Source organism: Equus caballus, chromosome 15, assembly GCF_041296265.1.
Source record: "Equus caballus isolate H_3958 breed thoroughbred chromosome 15, TB-T2T, whole genome shotgun sequence".
Classification (NCBI taxonomy): Eukaryota; Metazoa; Chordata; class Mammalia; order Perissodactyla; family Equidae; genus Equus; species Equus caballus.
The window spans coordinates 55,959,200-55,979,392 of NC_091698.1; the positions used below are offsets into that span (position 1 = coordinate 55,959,200).

The 20,193-nt window shown below is 37.6% G+C and overlaps 1 protein-coding gene across 2 annotated transcripts in view; it reads right to left on the reverse strand.

Moving 5' to 3' along the window:
* Positions 1–18,022, reverse strand: part of REL (REL proto-oncogene, NF-kB subunit) — a 34,556-nt gene extending 16,534 nt beyond the window's left edge. For both annotated transcript variants that reach the window (XM_014731153.3, XM_005599961.4), the window contains exons 1-4: positions 17,393–18,022; positions 7,885–8,027; positions 5,532–5,680; positions 663–754 (exon numbers count right to left, since the gene is read on the reverse strand). In XM_014731153.3, coding sequence (XP_014586639.1) covers positions 663–754; positions 5,532–5,680; positions 7,885–8,027; positions 17,393–17,402 — 394 coding nt within the window. In that variant the 5' untranslated portion in view covers positions 17,403–18,022. The remainder of the gene's footprint in view (positions 1–662; positions 755–5,531; positions 5,681–7,884; positions 8,028–17,392) is intronic.
* Between the last annotated feature and the right edge of the window lie 2,171 nt (positions 18,023–20,193).

The window sequence follows — 20,193 nt, forward strand, 5'->3', positions numbered from 1 at the left end:
TCGCTCAGTTCCTGAATTATGCATATTTAAGTGGCTGCAGAAGACTACAATGGAGACTACTGTAGTGTAGGATGCCACCACTTAGCCTGGGAGTCACTTACCTACTCAAACAACATACAGTGCTGTGCTACTCCAGACAGTATCACCCCCAACAAAACCCACTAAACAGTAAATATCTAGCCACATACACAAACAAACTTTGAAAACATTTTGTATAGCTTCTACTATTTCTATACTTCTTCCACAGTGGGATTAATTTAAGCTTCGCTGTTGAGTACGTCCTTGAGTTAAACGCAGTCCAATACCTTATAACCACAGTGCCTATTCAACCTTCAGAAAGGGGAGTGTACACTGTCAGCTGGAGTGGCAAATGGCCACACTGAATGAGAATCAAAGCATTTTTGAGAGAATTTTCTTATAGAAAACAATGACACTTTCCACTGATACCAGAAAGCCTTGTTGGCATAAGAATGTTTTTTCAACACTGTGAAAGATTTTAAATATATTTCAGTCCTCAGATACAGGTATAAGTCAACAAAAAGAAAAGTGAACACAGAACTTAAGATAGCTTTTAAAATATAGGTTTAAGATACAAATAGAAATCACTTACACAAATAAGTCAACATCCAAATAATAGAAATGATTATATCAAACATACTTACCATTGAAAGGATTGATTCCTGCCCTTATTCTTGCAACAATAGCTTCTTTTACTTCTTTTTTCTTTACACATCGAATGCCCAAATTTTGAAAACTAGAAGGAAAACAGAGAACTTTCAAACTTCGTTATAGTTAAACCCAAGGACACATAAATGAGGTTTTACTAAAGAATACTGCAAAAATCAAGATATATCCAACAGTGAAGTCATCATACTGTCAGATGGAGATATTAAAGCATGAAATACATTTACAATTGCTATGATAAAGATGTGAGGGCAAAAAAAGTGGGGCTATATTCCTAAGAGAACTGTTAAAAGAGAAACAGTAAATACTGTATCATTTTACATACAATATTTTACAATTATACCTAAATAATTTGCCTATACCAGGTATACCAAAGTAGATGAAGATTAACAGGAAAGCAACATCAAAGCTAAAATTCACCTCCCAAATTCATAATCAAATCAACAAAATCTGTATATTCGATAATGTAAATCAAAAGTTGTAAAAAGATGTCTACAGGCTGAAGCCCACAGGTATGTTTAGCTGAGCCCATAAAAGTGTTGCCTACATTTAAAAAAAAATGTGCACAGACTACCAACAATTAAAAATCGGGTAATTGCATATAAACATCTGGAGTTCTGCCTTCTCTTGAACATTTTAAAGGTCTGGCAACAGTAAGCTGGCAAACAAACGCCTGGCTGGAGCTGAGCACCTGCAGCCCCATTTACACAGGGCTCTTCAGTTTGCTACAGTGCCCGCTGGTCCTCTGACACCTGATCCACTCCACTCCACACACACTTAATTTCTGAGCCCTGACTTCACTGCCAGTAGCAGTGGAATATGTTTCAGGCCATATTATATAAAGTTATAATAATGATTCATCATAAGAAAGCACTGAAATGTTTTTTAAATTAGAAAGATGTTTAATACTAACAATAATATTTAACAAAAGTTTCAAAATGTCATTTATGGAAAACTTCTCAATAGCTACAAATATTACTAATTTGCATATGTGTAGTACAGATGATGGTGGGGGGAACTCCCCTACCACCACCAGTCATACTTGTTCCCACATGGAAAAACCATGACATCATTAAAGTTGGGTGGGTGTGAATAAGGAAGCAAAACTTGGTTATAAAAACATCACTATTTATTCAGACTTCACATGGCACTTTGCAACAGGAGGCTGCCTGCCTTATGTGCCCCTCTCCACGCTCACGCTGTCTTACCTTCACGCTCTTCACATTCACTACACTTGTGATTTTGTTAGCCTAAAATATCTTTGACATTTCCTTCCTCTGCCTACAATAATTAAACAATAAATCTTAAATTCATAATCCTTTCTTGAAACCCTGAAACTATAATCTCTTCCTCAAAACTATTCCACTTCTTTGAAAGATTCTTACCTTGGTTCTCACTTTTTCTTTGACAAAAGATTTTAAAGAATTCTTCATTTTAATACACCTTACTCAATTCTGTTTCATCTGAATAACCACATTTGACTGCTATTCACAGAATATTAGAAGTAGTGGGGATTTCTGAAATTCTGACATGAGGAAACCAAGGATCGTAGAGACTATATGAATCAATTATTCATTCGTTCATAATCACTCAACAAGTTTTGGGGTTCCTACTTTGTACCAGAAACTCTGGAAAGTAATGGGGATATACATGCCTCCTCACACAGGGCTTACAGTCTAGTGCAGAGGTTGAGAAACTACAGCCCATGGTTCAAATCCAGCCTACTATCTATTTTTGTAAACCAAGTTTTATTGGAACACAGACAAATTGCTTTGTTTACATATTGTCTACGGGTGCTTTTGTGCTACTACAGCAGAGCTGAGCAGTTGCAGCAGAGACCATAACACCCACAAAACCTAAAATATGTACTATCTGGCCCTCTACAAAAATAGTTTGCAGACCAGTAGTCTAGTGAAGCAGATAGGTATTAAGCAATTTAGCAGAAAAAAATGCTAAACTGAAACCATGACAAGTTTTATAAAGGAGATATACATGATGTCATGGGAACCTATGATGGAAGAGAACCGATCAATTCAGGGAGGGAAGACAGGCTTCTTGTAGAAAATGATACTTAATATCAATAGAAACGAACTAGGGGAAGAGGAGAATAAAGAGACTGCAGGCAGAAGGAATAGAAGATGTAAAGACCCCTAGAGAAGAGCATTGTGAGCACAGGACACTAAAGGAAAGCCTTTGCGACTGGAGTATAGAGTTCAAGGGGAGCACAGTATAACAGAAGGCTAGAAATACAAGTGGGCCATGAAGACCATATAAGAATGCTGTCCTTATTCCAAGAGCCACATGAAGCCATTAAAATGTTTTGCCAGAGGTGTGACAATTAGATTTGTATTTGAAAAGATCACTCTGAAGAAAAAAAAAAAAATCACTCTGGAGTGAAAAAAAAAAAAAGTGGAAGACAGATTAGGGAAGGTGGAGGAGGTACAAAAAGAGTTGATGAAGGCTGTTCTGGTAGCCCACATTTAGGCTACAGCAGTAGTAGTATGATGGTGATAACGGTCACTGGGAGAAGTAGATAGGTTCAAAAGCTATTTAGCAGGTACCCGTTAGTGAACTCAATGTGTGCACCTGTGTGAGTGGTGCCAAGGATGACATCTACGTTTGGGGCTTTTATAGCAACCACTAAGATAAAGCACACTGGAAGACCAATTTTGAGAGGAAAGAGGTATGATCATGGTAAGATCATGGTTTGGGGCATATTTTATTTGAGGTGCTTTTGGGATATTTAAGAGAATATGTCAAAAAGGCAATTAGACTAAATACCATTCCCCACTGAAAGGTACCAGGGCTCATTAGAAAAAATTGATGATTTCAGGGCTCAGGCAAAAAAGTACAAGTAAGTCTTGACACTTTGCTGTGTCAGAAAGTAAAGAAGTGTACAAAGAAAGATGGGGACATGTCAAAAGAACACAGGAAACACTCTGAAGGGGCTTGCATTGGTCAAATTTGGGTCAATTTGAAAATCAAAATAATAATGCCAGTAATGGACTATACAGTACACTGAATATAAGAATCCATGGTCTACAGTCATATTTTTTTATGGGGACAGAGAAGAAGGAAAAGTCTTTCTTTACAATAGAATGCCAATTAATATCACTGATGGAAAAAACTATCACATGTCTCCTGAAGGGATATTTTGAGAACCATACAGCATCATCTCTGTAGATTTCTTGACCAAAATGTTTCATGTTAACATGAAAATATTATTTATGTTATTCATGGGAACATGGATATAATCATGAGCAACCACTCAGACTAATTCACACTGAACAACAATCTTCAAAATAGCCTAGACTCTTCAAAAATGTTAATGTCATGAAAGACCAAAAATGGCTGGGAAACTGTTCTAAACGGAAGGAGACTAAATAAGCATGGCAACTAAATATAGTATGTGATCCTTGACAAGATCCTGGTTTGGGGAGAGAGGCAGAACAGCATAAAGGGCATTACTGGGACGTTATCGGACACAATTAAGGTAGTCCAAAAGTTTAATTGCCTGTAAGTAAGACTGAAAAGGAACAGCCAGAAAAGTAGGAAGTAAAACAGGAGAGTTTGTTCTAACAGAAATCCAGAAATAAGAATGTTTCAAAAAAGGAGTAGTCTACAGTGTAAAATGCTGTTGCGAAGTCAAATAATATAAACAGGAAATATTTCTTGCCACGTGTGTGTTACTAGATATTTAACGTTCTGTGTTGTTCTTGTAAGAGGAATATTTTTAAAGTATGTTTTCTAAATGGTTATTACTAATACATAAGGAGGCTACAACTTTTTTCCTGTTGCAATTAGCGTCATTTTTCCCCAAAGGTAATACATATTCATTACAAAAAAATGAATTATAAACAACCACAAATTAAAAGAAAAACATAAAAACCCACAATCCTACCCACCCAGAGACAACTACTAATACTTTAGTGTATATTCTACCATGTATATGTACACATTTATTCTAAACGAAAAAGATGCTTTATTATATACTGCTTTAAAATCTATTTTATTTATCTAACATTTTGTGAATGTCTTTCTATACAAAGACATATTTGCAATATTATTTTTAAGGCCACATAGGAGTACATTGCATGGATGTACCAGTTTCTTTAATCCCGCTCTGTTTATGTTTTGGATTGCTTCTAACTTTTTGCCATTACAAACAGAGCTGCAATGAACATCACTGTAGCTGAGTGTCTGAACATGTTTAATTAATTGTTTCCTGAGGATAGATTCCTGGAAGTAGAACTGCTGGTTCAAGAGACATTCATATTTCTCAGGCTTTTGCTAAGTACTTGTTAAAACGCCTGCCAGAAAGATTTTATTAACTTATACTCTCATCAATATGATGAATGGGCCCATCTTCTGGCAGCCTCACCAACATGAAGTGTCACATAAATTTTTAAATCTTAGAACTATTGTTTTATGTTAATTTTATAACCTGACCTTTGCTAAATAATAATTCCAGTTTTCCAGTTGATTTTCTCACATCTGGCAATTTTTAAAGTTAACTATTAATGAAAAGACGGTAAAATTTTATGAAAGAAAACCTTGCAGAAATTGTTCAAACTAAGAAAGAAAATTACAGCATAAAATAAGTTTATGTCTACTTTTAGTAACAATAAAGAAGTATTCCTGCTACTGTCATGGGCTGTGTCTACTACGGAAGAATGAAAGGGTAGTTCTAACGCAAACAGTAAGAAAATTTAAATGTATACAATAGTAAATAAAAGGAGAATGAGGAATTAGTTTATTCTACTAAAAAATAACAGATGTACACGGATAGGAAACAGAGCATCCTATGCTCATGCTATTCCTGAAGATGTCTGTGACTCTGTACTTACAACAAAGGTCTGCGTTCTTGTCCAAATTCTGCTTCATAGTAGCCATCTCTGCAGTCTTTTCCTACTAAATCATGAGGATGAGGTTTATATGGGTCACTCTTTGTTACTAATGTAATTCTCACTTTTCCTTTTCCATAATAGTTCATAATCTGAAAAGGGGGAAAATTAAATATATGATCCATAAATATATCTCATTAAGAACTGACCTATTAAATGAAAGTTCAATTTACACAACTTAGCACTGGATAAATAACGTCAAATTGACTGGCAACTGCAGTTTGAAACTTTCCAGAGAATACCAGTAGGGAAGAATTTACCTCTCAGTTCCTTGGCATACTATTTTCTGCCCTAATTTCAATAGGTCATGCCATCTGATTCTGCTTATTTTCCCTTGAAAACAAGTAAAATTATACCAAAATATTATCACAGAGCAGGAGGAAATAGGCAGATGCTGAATCACTGAACGCCGTGCTCTTATATTCACTGTCATAGCATAAACATCCCTTGAAAGTATACATTTAAGCCACACTGAAAATGACAGCACACCAATATGATCAATTTACTTAATATGTGACATTTCATTTCAAAAAATATTTGTTAGTCAGTAAGCACAGCCAAGTGTTCACTGTACAATAGGCAATATATCAAGTTGAGTTTCACAAAATTAAGTTTTCACACAGTAAATAAATTTAGAACACTGAGAAAGAAGAGGAGAGGTAAGCATGGAAGAGGAAGGAGGACACTGAGCATGGGGAGAAGCTAACTGTTTAGTCCAAAAGCTAGCAAATTTGCAAGCACAAAGCACAGGATATAAAAACCAGCATAAGACAAGGAAGCAAGGTAGTTAAAAATGGGTGGCTTACCAGGTAAGAGGACACTAAAATCCACAATTTTAAATTTAAACTTAATTTGAACAGTAATCAGGAAGTATTTATTCCCTTTCTGAATGAAACAGAAGATAACCACTTAAAACTGTAAGATACGCTGATGTAGAACGCAAGCTGTAAAGTGTTTAGGACCTACTGGAATGGTAAGGACACAGATCTTAGAAATATTTTAGAGGATGTAATAAGCTGACTTACGAAGAAGACTTAAAAATCACTCAAAGGATTAGAAGAACAGTGTTTTCTTATTTGCCTTTTATTAGCATTTCTCCCTTTTTTTGTTTTTTTGGTGACAAAGATTGGCCCTGAGCTAACATCTGTTGCCAATCTTCCTCTTTTTGCTTGAGGAAGACTGTCACTGAGCTAAAATCTATCTCAATCTTCCTCTATTTTGTATGTGGGATGCCACCACAGTATGGCTTGATAAGCAGTGTGTAGGTCCACGCCTGGGATCCAAATCCATGAACCCCAGGCTGCTGAAGCAGAGCACATGAACTTAATCATTACACAACCAGGCCGGCCTCCCTTTCTCCCATTTTAACACTGAAATAAAAGGACTTAGATAACTCAAATTCATACTGCTACCAAAAAATGTGATAAAAATTAGGAATTTGGACTTCAATACATAATTTTGCCATTGGCTTATTCTATAATTTAGCATTCCCTTTAAGTTCAACCAAATTAACTTTGTAATTAAACTAGTCAAAAAACAGTGAATTAAGATCTGTTGATGAAAGATTAAATCACACTTTTCAAAATCCACTCTGCTATTAAAGTTTTTACTTGGCATTTAAAGGGTAAAAAATTCATTAAAAATCAAATGAAATATAGTATATAAATATAAAATATAAATATAGTCTATTTTATAGGTACAAACATAGTATATTAACCAAAGTAATTCTGGATCAAAAACTACTTTCAAAATTTATGCTAATATGAAAAATCTGTATTTAAAAAGTGAAAATATTTCACATCAGTCAAAGCAACCTAGAGAATCAGGGTCATAGGCAATGAAGGTAAGGAAAAAGGAGACAAAATGTACTCCTTTTCCGGAGCCTCTAGATTAGCCAAGTGATTGCAGGAAGAAGAATTCTAACTGAGTTCCCAAATCCATGTTTTTATCTACAGAACAATTTTGCTCACCTCTGGAAGCAGAGACTGCTTTTTCCTCATTAGCTCTGTATTCCATGAAAAGGATCCATCCCATCATCCAAAAGCTGCCAGCGTACACTAAGCACTGTGAGTCACTCTACTTAGATTAACACACAACAATGTATGTCTATCTGCAGGGATGAAGAATCCACACTCTATTTAAGAAATGTCTCTGACATCTATCTAGTACAGATCAATTAAAAAGAAGAAGAAAAACCCATGGAGATGACTGTAAAGAAACTGGGCCTTTAATGTTATTTCTGTGGCTAAAATATGAAGCAAGTGACAGTGAGACAAACAGGAGAATGGGCTATTACCTGGATGGATGGGTATGTTCGGTTGTTGTCTGTGCTGTGCTCCCCTGGAATGCTGCCCGCTGATCGCCCTTCACATTTGTATCTAAAACGCATTCCCCTCTGCCTGGGTTGTTCCATTATCTCTATATATGGGTTATACCCACCTGAAAATTTAAAAGGGGGGGAGGGTGAAATTAGGATAGCAATAATAATGGATTTTAACCATTTTGGTTTTTTCAAAACAGCAGACTAAAAAATTTTCCCTCTCAGTATTAAATAACAAGGTTGAAATGTAATTTTCCAAGATTGTGTGGTAAAGACACCTTGTTCTCCCATTCAAATTGAGCTCCTATACAGTGTTAACACAAGTCATTCAAATCATATTTATTGGTTAGCACTTTATTGTTTAGTATCTACAGCTAATCTGAGTGTGAAGTTCTGAGATAACCACTTTAGAGATATCCACTTCTCACATGAGACCAAGCACAAGGGTTTCCCCCAAGAATCCCCCAGAAGGGTCAAGAAGATAGTCTTCAGAAGTATATTACACTCCAAAAGTGTGTTTAACTGTTTGATTTTACATTAGACTCTTAATAATGGACTGAAAGACTGATGACTGAAAATGAAAATGCATTTAAATCCTTACAGAAGGATATGTAAGTTTTTTATACCTCCATTGGGATCTTAAAGGACTTAGATATAGTACATCAAAACAAGTTCCAGAAGGAACTTTAGGTTCAAAGGAATTTTCAGTCCCATCTAAACCTTTTCTAAAGTATAAGACACAATGGAGGAAAAGAAAATTATTTACTTTCTATAACAAATATAATTCAAAATATATGCACCTTTAGAATGAACTACTGATACACACAACATGGATGAATCTCAAAATAGTTAAGGTGAGTGAAAGAAGCCAGACCAAAAGAGTACGTCCTGTATGATTCCATTTATATAAAACTCCAGAATATGTAAACTAATCTATAATGAAAGAAAGCAGATCACTGATTGCCTAAGAACAGGGGTATGGAGTGGATGAGGAAACTTTAGGTGATGACGGATATGTTAATTATCTTGATTGTGGTGATGATTTCAAGGTTGTACACACATGTGGAGAGTTATCAAATTGCATACTTTAAACGTGCAATTTACTGTACGTTAATTATATGTCAACGAAGCTGTCTAAAACATATGCACCTTTACCCCTCATATTATTCAAATCGTGGAAATGAAAGTTCAGTGAAGACACTCAAGTGTGCTTACAAGTAGGGTACTTAGCAACGTGTCTTTATTTCAGGAGCGTGAAGGTGTCTTCCATTTAGGAAAAAACCCCTCAGTCAGTTTAGTGGTTTCTAAATTCCCACAATTAGGTATCTATTTTTTTGACTAAAGGCTTATCCTGTTGGAATGCAAGCAAATCTTTAGAAAGGGTAACAGTGGGTCTTATCAGTGCAGTATGGGGAAGAGGCTTTTTGAGTCCTACCCAGCCACATCTTATCAGTGAAGGCCCCAGAAACGTTGTCATCTCTCTTAAGCCTCCTCCTCTATAAAAGGAGGATAATAACAGCACCTACCTCACAGGGTTGTTGTGAGGATTAGAGATAACATGTGTTAAGTTCTCACCAAGTTTCACGCATATGACAAAAACTCAATAAATGGTGTCTATTATTATTTCAGATGCTTTCTTGAAAACAATGATATATAACAGTGATACTATGATGGTATAACAACTGCTACTTTCAAGGATCTTACAGAGCAGTGAGGCAAACACCACAAATTATTAGACTATAGAAGGGATGAACAAAAAATCTTGTTTATGCTAACAAACTTCTGCATAAAATAAGAATAAAAGCAAAAGAGTTAGGAATGCCTAACTATGTCAAAGGAAAAGAGAGCTAATGAAGCAAAAGGGTGGGGAGGGAGGAAGGGGAAAGGAGCAAGGCAGGCACCCAAGGGAGAGGGAACAGTGTTGTCAAAGGGGTGGCGGCACAGAAGAGTTTAAGACTCATCAATATAGCCCAATGAAAGTGGACTACACTTCCACCCTTAGAAAGAGAACCCGAGGCCAGAGTACAATTGGGGATTTGGATCTCATTTTAGAGTTACAGAGGATCAACGAATGGTTTTACGCAGGGGAATCACACATGATCAGACTGGCATTTTAGAGTAAGAACTCTGGAGGCAGTGGACAGACTGAAGCGAGAAAGCAAGGTGATCAGTTTAGATGCTGTCACAATAATGTGGGCAATGATGAGGGTATGTCTGAAATATGGTAGTGACAATAGAAATGAAGGATTATTTAAAAGATAAAATTGACAGTACTTGGTGACTGACTGAACATTACAGTTAAGAGAAAGTAAAGAACCACTGGTGGCTCCATAGTCTCTGTTATGGGTTACTGAGTAAAGTATCACTGGTACCTTTAATTTTATTTGGTTTGGTTCAGACTCTTTGCGTTTGAATTTGTTACCTATTTGTTTATTCAAAAGACAAAGAGTCAGGGAAAACTGACTTGAACATAATCCAGTTTATAACACTTATTTCAATTTGACTGAAGATCTTAAGGCATGCAGATAAGTATTTCATTTTCACATCCTTATACAGCCTTGTATATTTCAAATAATTCAAATTCACATTTCAGTTTCAAATATTTCACATCCTTATATATTCTTATAGAGTATTTAAAAGAAAGTACATTTTCTTCTCAATAGTTGAAAATATTCAACAATATTCTTTAAGAAATATCTCAAATCACTTAGGTGGTTGAACTAAAGGTCAAATAAATCCCTGCCCACAACTTATTGAAAGGTGTCTTGGTGGGAATTTGACAAAGAGTGACATCATTAATGGTAAGTGGCTAACTTTTTGGGGAGAAGTGTGAATAAAACTGCTAAGCTCGCAGTGAGCATTCAAATATTTCATTGGTTACACAACGCTTCCTTAAACTAGAAAGTGTGTTTAAGTAAAAAGTCTATAGATAAGAGAATAGAAAAGCAGTTGTTGAAAGATTAAATAAAACTTCTTAAAAAGATTTTTAAATTATAAAAATGACAAGTATTAGCTATCATATAACATCAAGTACTTAAAAAACTCGTGAAATCTATTCTTCCTACTGTAGAAGAATTTTATTGGTAAAAAGTCTCACTAACAACCAAGTAACAGAGTTGACTGTAATATTCTATATTCCTCCAGCTGGAAATAATCTTCCCCTCCTCCAAGCTACCACAGTATTTTGTTTATGGCAATTACTCCAAATAACTATACTTTAGGGAAGACTTTTATTTCTTCTTGAAAAACAGCTGCCTGTTTCATTTCTTCAAGCTACTTGAAGGCAGGAATTGTCTTACTCATCAGTGTCTTGTACACAGATATTCAGTAAATATCTATGGAACGAATGACTGAAAACCTAAAGATCTTTTTGTTCATGTAAGTTATGCCAACATTGAAGGACTATATTAATGATTAATCAGATGTTTCTTATTAGGTTTCACTACTATGGAAAAAAATTGTGCTTTGTAGGTACTAGAATTGCTACACCCTCATATTCTTCATATCCATTCACATTCTAATTTACCTGTACTTATGATTTTAAAAAGTTTCCCAGCTATAAATCATGTATATCATGCATCAGTACAATGTGCCAGTGACTTCCTTTCTAGGTACCCTGTTTTGAAGTGTCGTTCTTCATGAAGATAAAAAGTGCTGAAATATAGTCATCTAAGGACTAGAAGAAGGTAATATATAAATCAGGGAATTGTAAGGAAAATGAGTACTCTTAACTAAGATTATACCAAATCAGAGCAGTTTTGAAAAGCAGTGAAAGGTTTTCAAAATTGGTTTTAAACAAGTTGATTACTGTACTTTCCTTTAACCAATACTATGCAAAGCTAGGACTGACCCTATATTTTTAACATTATTGTAAATGCTAATACAGACCAGAATAATATTTGAAATATAGCCAAACTGTTTGCAAGATATATTTTTTATTTATGTTAGGCAAAAAAAGAGCGCTATTTGAATTTTTAAGATAAAAAAATTACATTGAACTAAAAGTTAAAAATGGGTCATCAATTGTCAGAAATAGACACATTATTAAGTAAAACTTTATAGCTAGCATTGGGAACCAGAATTAATTGTACAGTGAAAAAAATGTTAATTATAGTAATTATAACACTGTTTTAAAGCACTTTTATATACATTTCTCATTTGACTTTAACTTTAATCTTCATAAAAACAGAACAGGAATTATTATCCCACTTTACTGATGAAAATTACATGAAGTTATAAGAAAAAGAAATTATGAATGACATTAGCAAATATGACAGCTGGGATCCCAGGGTGTCAAAATCAAAGAACAACAAGCATAAAATCAGCTGGGAGAAAAGTCACAATAACCGAAACAGAAAATAATCTAAAATAAATACAACTCAGTTTAAGAAGATAATGCATCTTGGTACAAGCGAGTATTTAGATCCAATGAAATTCCTGGAACAGAGTTCATACTGGGGTGTATATCAGAATCACCTAGGCAGTTTTTTCAAAAAACATACACACCCTGACCCCACCTGAGATTTGCTGAATAGCAACGGAAATCTATCTAAAACCCAGGCATGTTTCTGAAAAAGCCTTCCAACCAATTCTAACACGCTCCTGATTGAGAACCATTGCACTAAAACATAAAGAAGTGGAAACAACAATGCACACGTAGAGAAGCAATCCAAAAATCATGTACAAGTATGGGCCGGGTGAAGGCTAAACTAGGCAGAGGAATTCTGACCATTTGTAACTCCTTTCTCCTCCACTCTAAAAAGCTTATCCAAATGCAAGCAAGGGAAAAAGACATTCTAGGAATAGCCTTCGATGGTACTGATTTATTTAAAAAGTAAATCGTTCACAAAATTAATATTGTTAACTATCATCAGTAATACTTCTTACAGCACAACAAACGATTATAACATGCCACTGAATCAACACCACAGTTTGAGAATAACTGACTAGAAACTGCATCTCCCTCAGAAGTACTGGATAACAGACTGCCCGAAACCCAAAGGAGCAAATGGAACTAACAATATATACTTTTCCAAATTTCCCTTCCACTTACTTTGGAGAAAAAGAAAATCAGGTGTATTCTTCTTTCCTCAAGCCTAGGAACCCAATTAAATCATGGTGATTATCTTCTTTACGTTAAGACACAGGTGAGTTTTTATGTTTGTTCCTAATCATGATCAAAATTTAGAGTTACCATTTTCTACAGAGATAGAATTGCATTCAATTAACAAAGGGGCAAAGAAAACTTAAGCCTACTTCCCACGAGCACAGAAAAAGACTAACACGAAAGGTGCAAAAGTAACCAAATGAAGGATAAGTTATGTCAATCAAGTTAGCAAAACAACACATGATTTATCTACTAGGCAATTTTTTATTTACTTTTTTTCTTTCAGAATGCTTACTATCATTTAAGTGAACAAAGGAGAAAAGATACACTGCCCCCAAACATCACTGTCAAATTCTACTCCCTAAGTTTAAATATACACAAACCACTGCAAATTGTTTAAAAGAAAATGGGCATTCTCATATTTTCTTGAAAGACATATTTTCTATCTAGTATCTGGTCTAGTCTATTATTACAGGTTTTAAGGTTTCATTAAATTCTAGAATTTTCAGAATACTTAACAGCAAGTGCCAAGTTTCTCTAGTAGCTCCTGTTTCCTAGATGTCTGAGTCCCAAAACAGCTCTATTATGGAAGAAAACTATGGGCATGCATTATCTCATTTGTTCCTCACAACAAGACTTTTCAGTAGCTATTCCCCTTTTTATATCACAGAGTGGCAGAAGTGGAATAAAAACTAACCCAGGTCCATCATGGGACCTTGAGAGAATTATGTTAAGTGAAATAAGCCAGAGAGAAAGATAATCTGTGTATGACTCCACTCATATGAGGAATTTAAAATTATGGACTAAGAACAGTTTAGTGGATACCAGGGGAAAGGTGGGGTGGGGGGTGGGCACAAAGGGTGAAGTGGTGCACCTACAACATGACTGACAAACATTAATGTACAACCGAAATTTCACAAGATTGTAACCTATCAATAACTCAATAAAAAAAAACAAAACTGAAAAAAAAAAAAAACCAACCCAGGTCCATCATGGGCTAAACTCCAGGTTTATTCCAATATATCAGGCTGACTCCCAACTGGCTCTTAGGAATCCAAGTAAGGGAATTTTCAGATGAGTATCTGACTGATGTATGCACCACAAGATAAAAGATGCAAAAGATCTTGGCAACAGAGAGTCTACTGCTAGAGATTCCACTGCCATGCAGGGGGATGGGGGGAATAAGTCTTGAAAAAAAATTTTAACTTCCAGGGTGAAAGGCAGAGAAATTTTTAAAATCTGTCCTAGATTATTCAGGCATTTAACTAAATTAAAAATAGATGGCAGGGCCAAATCATCTGTCTTGATTAAGACTGCCGGATTTAAAAATAAATATTACCGGATACCTATTCAAACATGCATTAAACGAATAATTTTTTTAGTATAAGTATATCCCACGCAATTATTTGAGTCATGTGCCCAAAAACACAAAAATTTGCAGAGAACACAGATGAGAGAAAGATGGAACAGAAGGAAATTCTGAGTCCCATAAACTGTATTTGAGAAAGACACTACACACACCTCAGATGTTCCCAATTATGATTCATCATCTGACCCCTCCCTAGTCATTTCACTCACTCATTCCCTTCACCCTGTATCTAACACATAGCACCTTAATTCTTTTACACCGCTGTTGTCTCTACATTTTCATGGGTTGCACTTCTGAAACAGCCTTCATGTTTATGTGTACAGTCTTTTACTTATAAAAAGAAGTCATTTGCTTTAGCTATCAATTCCAGCTTCCAGCTCTATCATTAAAGATTAAGTTGCATCATACTTACATTAATTTCTCCCCCTTACTCAAGAGAAATACTTCTCTTGAAATTCACACTATAGACAGAGTTGGTAAGTAGCGCGGTTTACAAAAACAATTTCTTCATGTACTTCCTATTATGTGACATAGCAAAACTATACTAAAGAAAACTGAAAATAAATTACCTAAATTTTAAAATATACTTTACCAAAGACAGTACTATTTATTAGTAAACAGAGCTATATGCACACAACAACATTTTGCACTTTCTACTGGAACAATGAGAAGCTTTAAATTCATACATAAAACAGCTAATTTAATTTACATTAAACAGAATTATATATATATACAAGAGTAATGACTACCTAATTATGCATACCCTAGAAGGGACTGAGAACATTTTTCTTAACAATGCCTATTCCAATTAATTGTGTCAAAAGACTGGAATCAAGGTGTAATTAAAAAAAAAAAGCAATAAAGACAGCTTAATAGAACTCGAGCTGTGAAATCCTAAATAATCTGATAATTTACCTGAATAAAATTTAGAATCATATATATATATCTATCAAAGTCCCAGTTATTCATGGTACTTATATAATTTTGCTTATGAGATTATGATCTGTTACTTTTATGTTATACAGACCACATGTAAAAATACATAGACCTATTTACATACGACATCCGGTAAGAAATGAAGAAATGGTCCTAAATGCTTGGTAATCAATAAAAATACTTTCTGAGGCTTTAATACTACCTTGCGACAAACAGAATCCAAATTACACAATGATAAACTAATTAAGCAAATTTTTTTCCTGTTACTCTTTTGGTTAAATTACTGTTTCAAAACAGGATGGGAATTTATAATTTAGTAAATCTTTCTCTCTAAGGTCTTTGCACCCAGACTGCTTTTTAAAAATTTTGCTTAGCAGTTTTCAAACACCTGAATTACAGTTTAAATTACTTGTTATATTTTAAATAGCCCCATTTTAATGCAACTCCAGAAAAGGCAAAATTTTAAAAAAAGGTAACTACCCTACAACCTTCCATTCTTTTAAATTTTTTCCCTTCAATTTAGAGAATCAGTTCTCAAAACAGCACAAAATATGTCATTACACAAGTTTAAATTCTATCACATTTTAAAATGATACGGGTCTTACAATACTCTACATGAATGGTTAATTCTTTTCTCTGTCTTTTGAAAGAATCAGAAATACTGCATTCATATTAATAAAATTTGGTTACACTTCCAGCAGGCTGACCTTTTTTATTTATAATGCTCACCATTCTTTACTTCTTTCATACAAAATTTCTTTCTGGTAACCAATAAATTAGCCAAATATTTCAAATCATCTTTGCACTTTTAATCTAAACATGCTTTTAATTTGTGAATTTACAAGATTATCTGAAAGTTTGGGGTCACTGAAGTGGGTAAAGAGAAAGTTGAAATATTTTAGACTCCAGTTGTATTCTCACATGAAAACCACAGACAAACTGAAATCAAATGTCATGTGAACCACCCCAATTTCCTTTTCAGCCTACAGCAGTAGCTATGGCATTGTTCTGCTCAACCCTTTAAAAAGTCCTCTATGCTTTCTACTTCCTCTTCTCTGCTAGACATCAGCCTCCTGAGGGTCACTGAACCAGGGAGTTGGGAGGATGCGGGTGAAGCATAAACAAGTCCCCCCCTGCAGCCTCCTGGTCCAGCGTTAACGTAGACCTTGAGGCCTCCCTGCCTTTGGGAGGCTTTTCCTCTGCCGGGAAAGCGCCCCCAGGAACCCTGCCACAATCCTGTCAAGGTCCAACTCGAACGCAGGCTGCTTGATTTACTTCCCCTAGGTTACAAAGCGGACCTCACCACGGCTGTGCAGGAGACTCTCTCCCTTGCCCTCGAGCTGTTTCTTGGTTAACTCGCTTCCCCTCAAAGCAAGAGATCCACGCACTTATTAACTGAAAATAAATATTTACATAAGTGATAGAAAGTTGTTTTCATTCCGCCCCGTATTTTATAGCACGAGTATTCCAAAAATCCTCTTTTCCCCTTCTTTTCAACAAAGGAAAACAAAACAAAACTCGACTTCTGTTCCGTAAACTACAAAGTACGCACTTTACAGTAAAAATTAATCACTTTATTTAAGCAACATTTCCACTTAAGACCTGGCAAAATACCCCTGGTGACTTGTAAAGCCGCACTACATTTTGTACAACTGTCCGCAAAGCGATCACACTTTGGCACTTGATGGAATTAAACCAAAAAAGGCAGAGGTCTCCTTAGGTCTGACGGTTCCTCATTCCTGTTCTAACACATAAAACCACCATTTCAATATATACGCATTTTTCAATACGAGAATTCTTCGCCCTCCTTTATTCAGATTCTTGCTACTTCCCTAATCCTAAAATCAAGTCGTCGGGAATTTCTAAGGTTCCGGCTGTTAGAAGGGCATCAAATTACAGAGCGCGACTTTGATTTCGCACGCAAACCCTGAACCAGGTAACTTTGTAAAGGCCGACAATTTGCCAGATAAGAGGATTTTAAACACCGAACGCGCCACGACCAAAACTGCGCCCCGAAACTCTGAGCAGCAGGACCCCGGACGAGATCCCTCCCCCCGCGCCGGGCCACTCACCGGAGGCCATGGCTCCGCTCCCGCGCCGCCGCGCTCCAGGCGTCCGACCGCGCGCAGGCTGCCGTCGGCACGGAGCCCTCCCGTCAGTCGCGCGGCCGAGGGACCTCTGGCGGCGGGACCCCCAGGTCCCCTGAGCACTCCCGGGCCTCCTCCTCCTTCCCGCCCTCCTCTGGGTTTGCGGCTCACACCTTCCCCACCCCCTTAATTCTCGCGCTCCGGTCAGCCGGCGCCGCCGGTCCAGGCTGCGGGAGCCAGGCACAGGGGGCGGAGCGCGGCGACAGCCAAGCCCGGCGAGGCCGAGAGGCGACCAGCCCGGCGGGAGGGGGATTTCCCACGGCTGACGTCGGCCCCTCACCACCGCCTTCTGGGGGCGGGGGGCGGGGCGTCCTCGTGGCCGGCGCGCGCGCGTCCGTCCTCGACTGCCCGCGCCCCGCCCCGCCCCTGCCCCGCCCCCGCTGCCCCTCCCGGAGATGCCGCGGGTTGGGACCCCGTCCGGGCAGCGGGAGCGCGGAATTTTCGGGAGCGTAGGGAACGCTGGGAGCCGGGAGGTGACGGTCCCGAGCGTGCGAAAGCCGTCGGCTCCTGAGAAATCCCCCTCCTCCAGGTTGTTCTCCGGCGCGCGGTTTAAAGTTCAGGAGCAGGTGGGAGGGTGCGGTGACGTCGAGAGGGCCGGACGCCCCGGAGCACTTGGGGGCGGGGCGGGCCCTCCCGGGCTGCTGAGGTCGCCGGCCTGGGGTTTTCGATGGGTGGTTCCCCTCCTTCCCGATTTCGCACATGCAAATCTCCGCCCCCGCGCCGGCGCGCGGCTCGGCGCAGGCGTCCCGGTGCGCCCTCGCGGGGAAGTGCGGAAGCGGCTGTCTTTTGTAATTCTTGTATTTGCATAGGGGACCCCCGCCGTCTGACTTTCCCCCCTTAGGCTCTGTTAACCTTACGTACTTTACCTACTAGAACTTTTTCATCTCTTCCGGTCCGCGCTGCGGGTTCGTTGCCTGTTTCTGCGGTGTTCTCGCTTTTAGTGAACTGGACACTGTCCTGGGGTTTGACAGAGATGCCGACGAGGAAAGGGGGAATGGGGACGAACGGTTAGGTTGTTGAAGGAATCTAGTATAACTTGGTTTCCTTCCTGTGTTAAGAACCTCCTGTGTGTCAGTTTACCTCATTTATAACGTGTTATCTTCATTTAGTAAATGAGGTAATCGGGGTTCAGAGAAGTTAAGTAATACTTCGGAGAACTTAAGTCCATCCTTCAGAATGCTGGTAAAAAGAAAAGCACGGTTTAAACCCAGAGTTGTCTGATTCCAAAGCTCCATACTCTTTTCCACTATCCCTTATTGCCTAAAGTAAGTATGGCCGGGGAGTGGGGAATATCAGCCTGCCATACAAGTGCCGAAACTGGAGGACCCACTTAGGGAAGTAGTTAAAAATAAAATCTAACGACCCCAAAATATCCTCTCCACAAAATGTGGAGAGGTAGAAAAGAAGGAAACAGCTTTATTATTGAATAAGCACACTGTGATTCCCTAAAGAGATTGCAAAGACAAAAAAAACCTTTCTTTATTTAGCTGTGGGGGATACAAATCCGTTACATACCTATTGTCTTTATCCAAAGGAAAAGTAATAGGAAGTTATTTTGGAGCCCAAAGCCGAGGTTTAAACTCCCACAGAGACAGAGAGATGGAGCACCATCCTCTTTAATGTTCGCATTTCAAAGAGATAGCTGCAAGGCCCCCAGAAAGACCTTGGGGGGGGGGGCGGTATGCAAAACTGGCAAGAGGCCTAATTCGCTTTTTAAAAGGTGTACAAAGAGAAATCATTTACAATTTCAATCTTTCTAAAGGAATTGCTAAATGAAAAGATAAGGGGTAATGTTCTTTGTCTTTTCTGGCACCAGGGAACTTTTTAAATTTGATTTTTTCAGTCGTGTTTAGTATGTGTTTCTTTATATTCCACCTCCAGAAACTGATTGGTTTTAGGCGCTTCTTGAACTTAGTAGAGGATAATGTTTGTTTACTGAAGAGTTCTGGACCAGTTGCAGGACCCCAGACCAGTCCTAAAACCACTCCAATCTATGCAATCACCAGCTGCATCTTATGAGATTTAGTAAAACTACAGAATTTTGAACTTTAGGTTTTATCTTTTATTTTTCAAAGACTTTGACTTATTTAAATCTCCTCACTAATAAGATGGCATGTTTTTGCACCCCTGTGTTCATCGCAGCGTTATTCACAATAGCTAAGACTTGGAAGCAACCTAGGTGCCCATCAAGGGACAAACGGATAAAGAAGATGTGGTATTTATACACGAGGGACTACTAATCAGCCATAAGAAATGATGAAATCCGGCCATTTGTGACAACATGGATGGACCTTGAGGGTACTATGCTGAGTGAAATAAGTCAAAGGGAGAAAGTCAAATACCATATGATCTCACTCATAAGTAGAAGATAAAAACAACGACAAACAGGTAGCAACAGAGATTGGATTAGTGGTTACCAGAGGGGAAGGGGGAAGGGAGGAGGGCAGAAGGAGTAATTAGGCACATGTGTGTGGTGATGGATTGTAATTAGTCTTTGGGTGGTGAACATGATGTAGTCTATACAGAATTCAAAATATATTACGATGTACACCTGAAATTTATATGTGCTAAACCAATGTTATACAATGAAAAAAGGCATGTTTATATTGATTTCCAGGGCTATTTTTTATTTGTCGTATGACAAGGCTATGGATTTATATTATCTCACTTTTTTAAAGTTTTTTTAAAAAAATCCTTTCACTATTTTTTAAACTAGCTGAAACCTT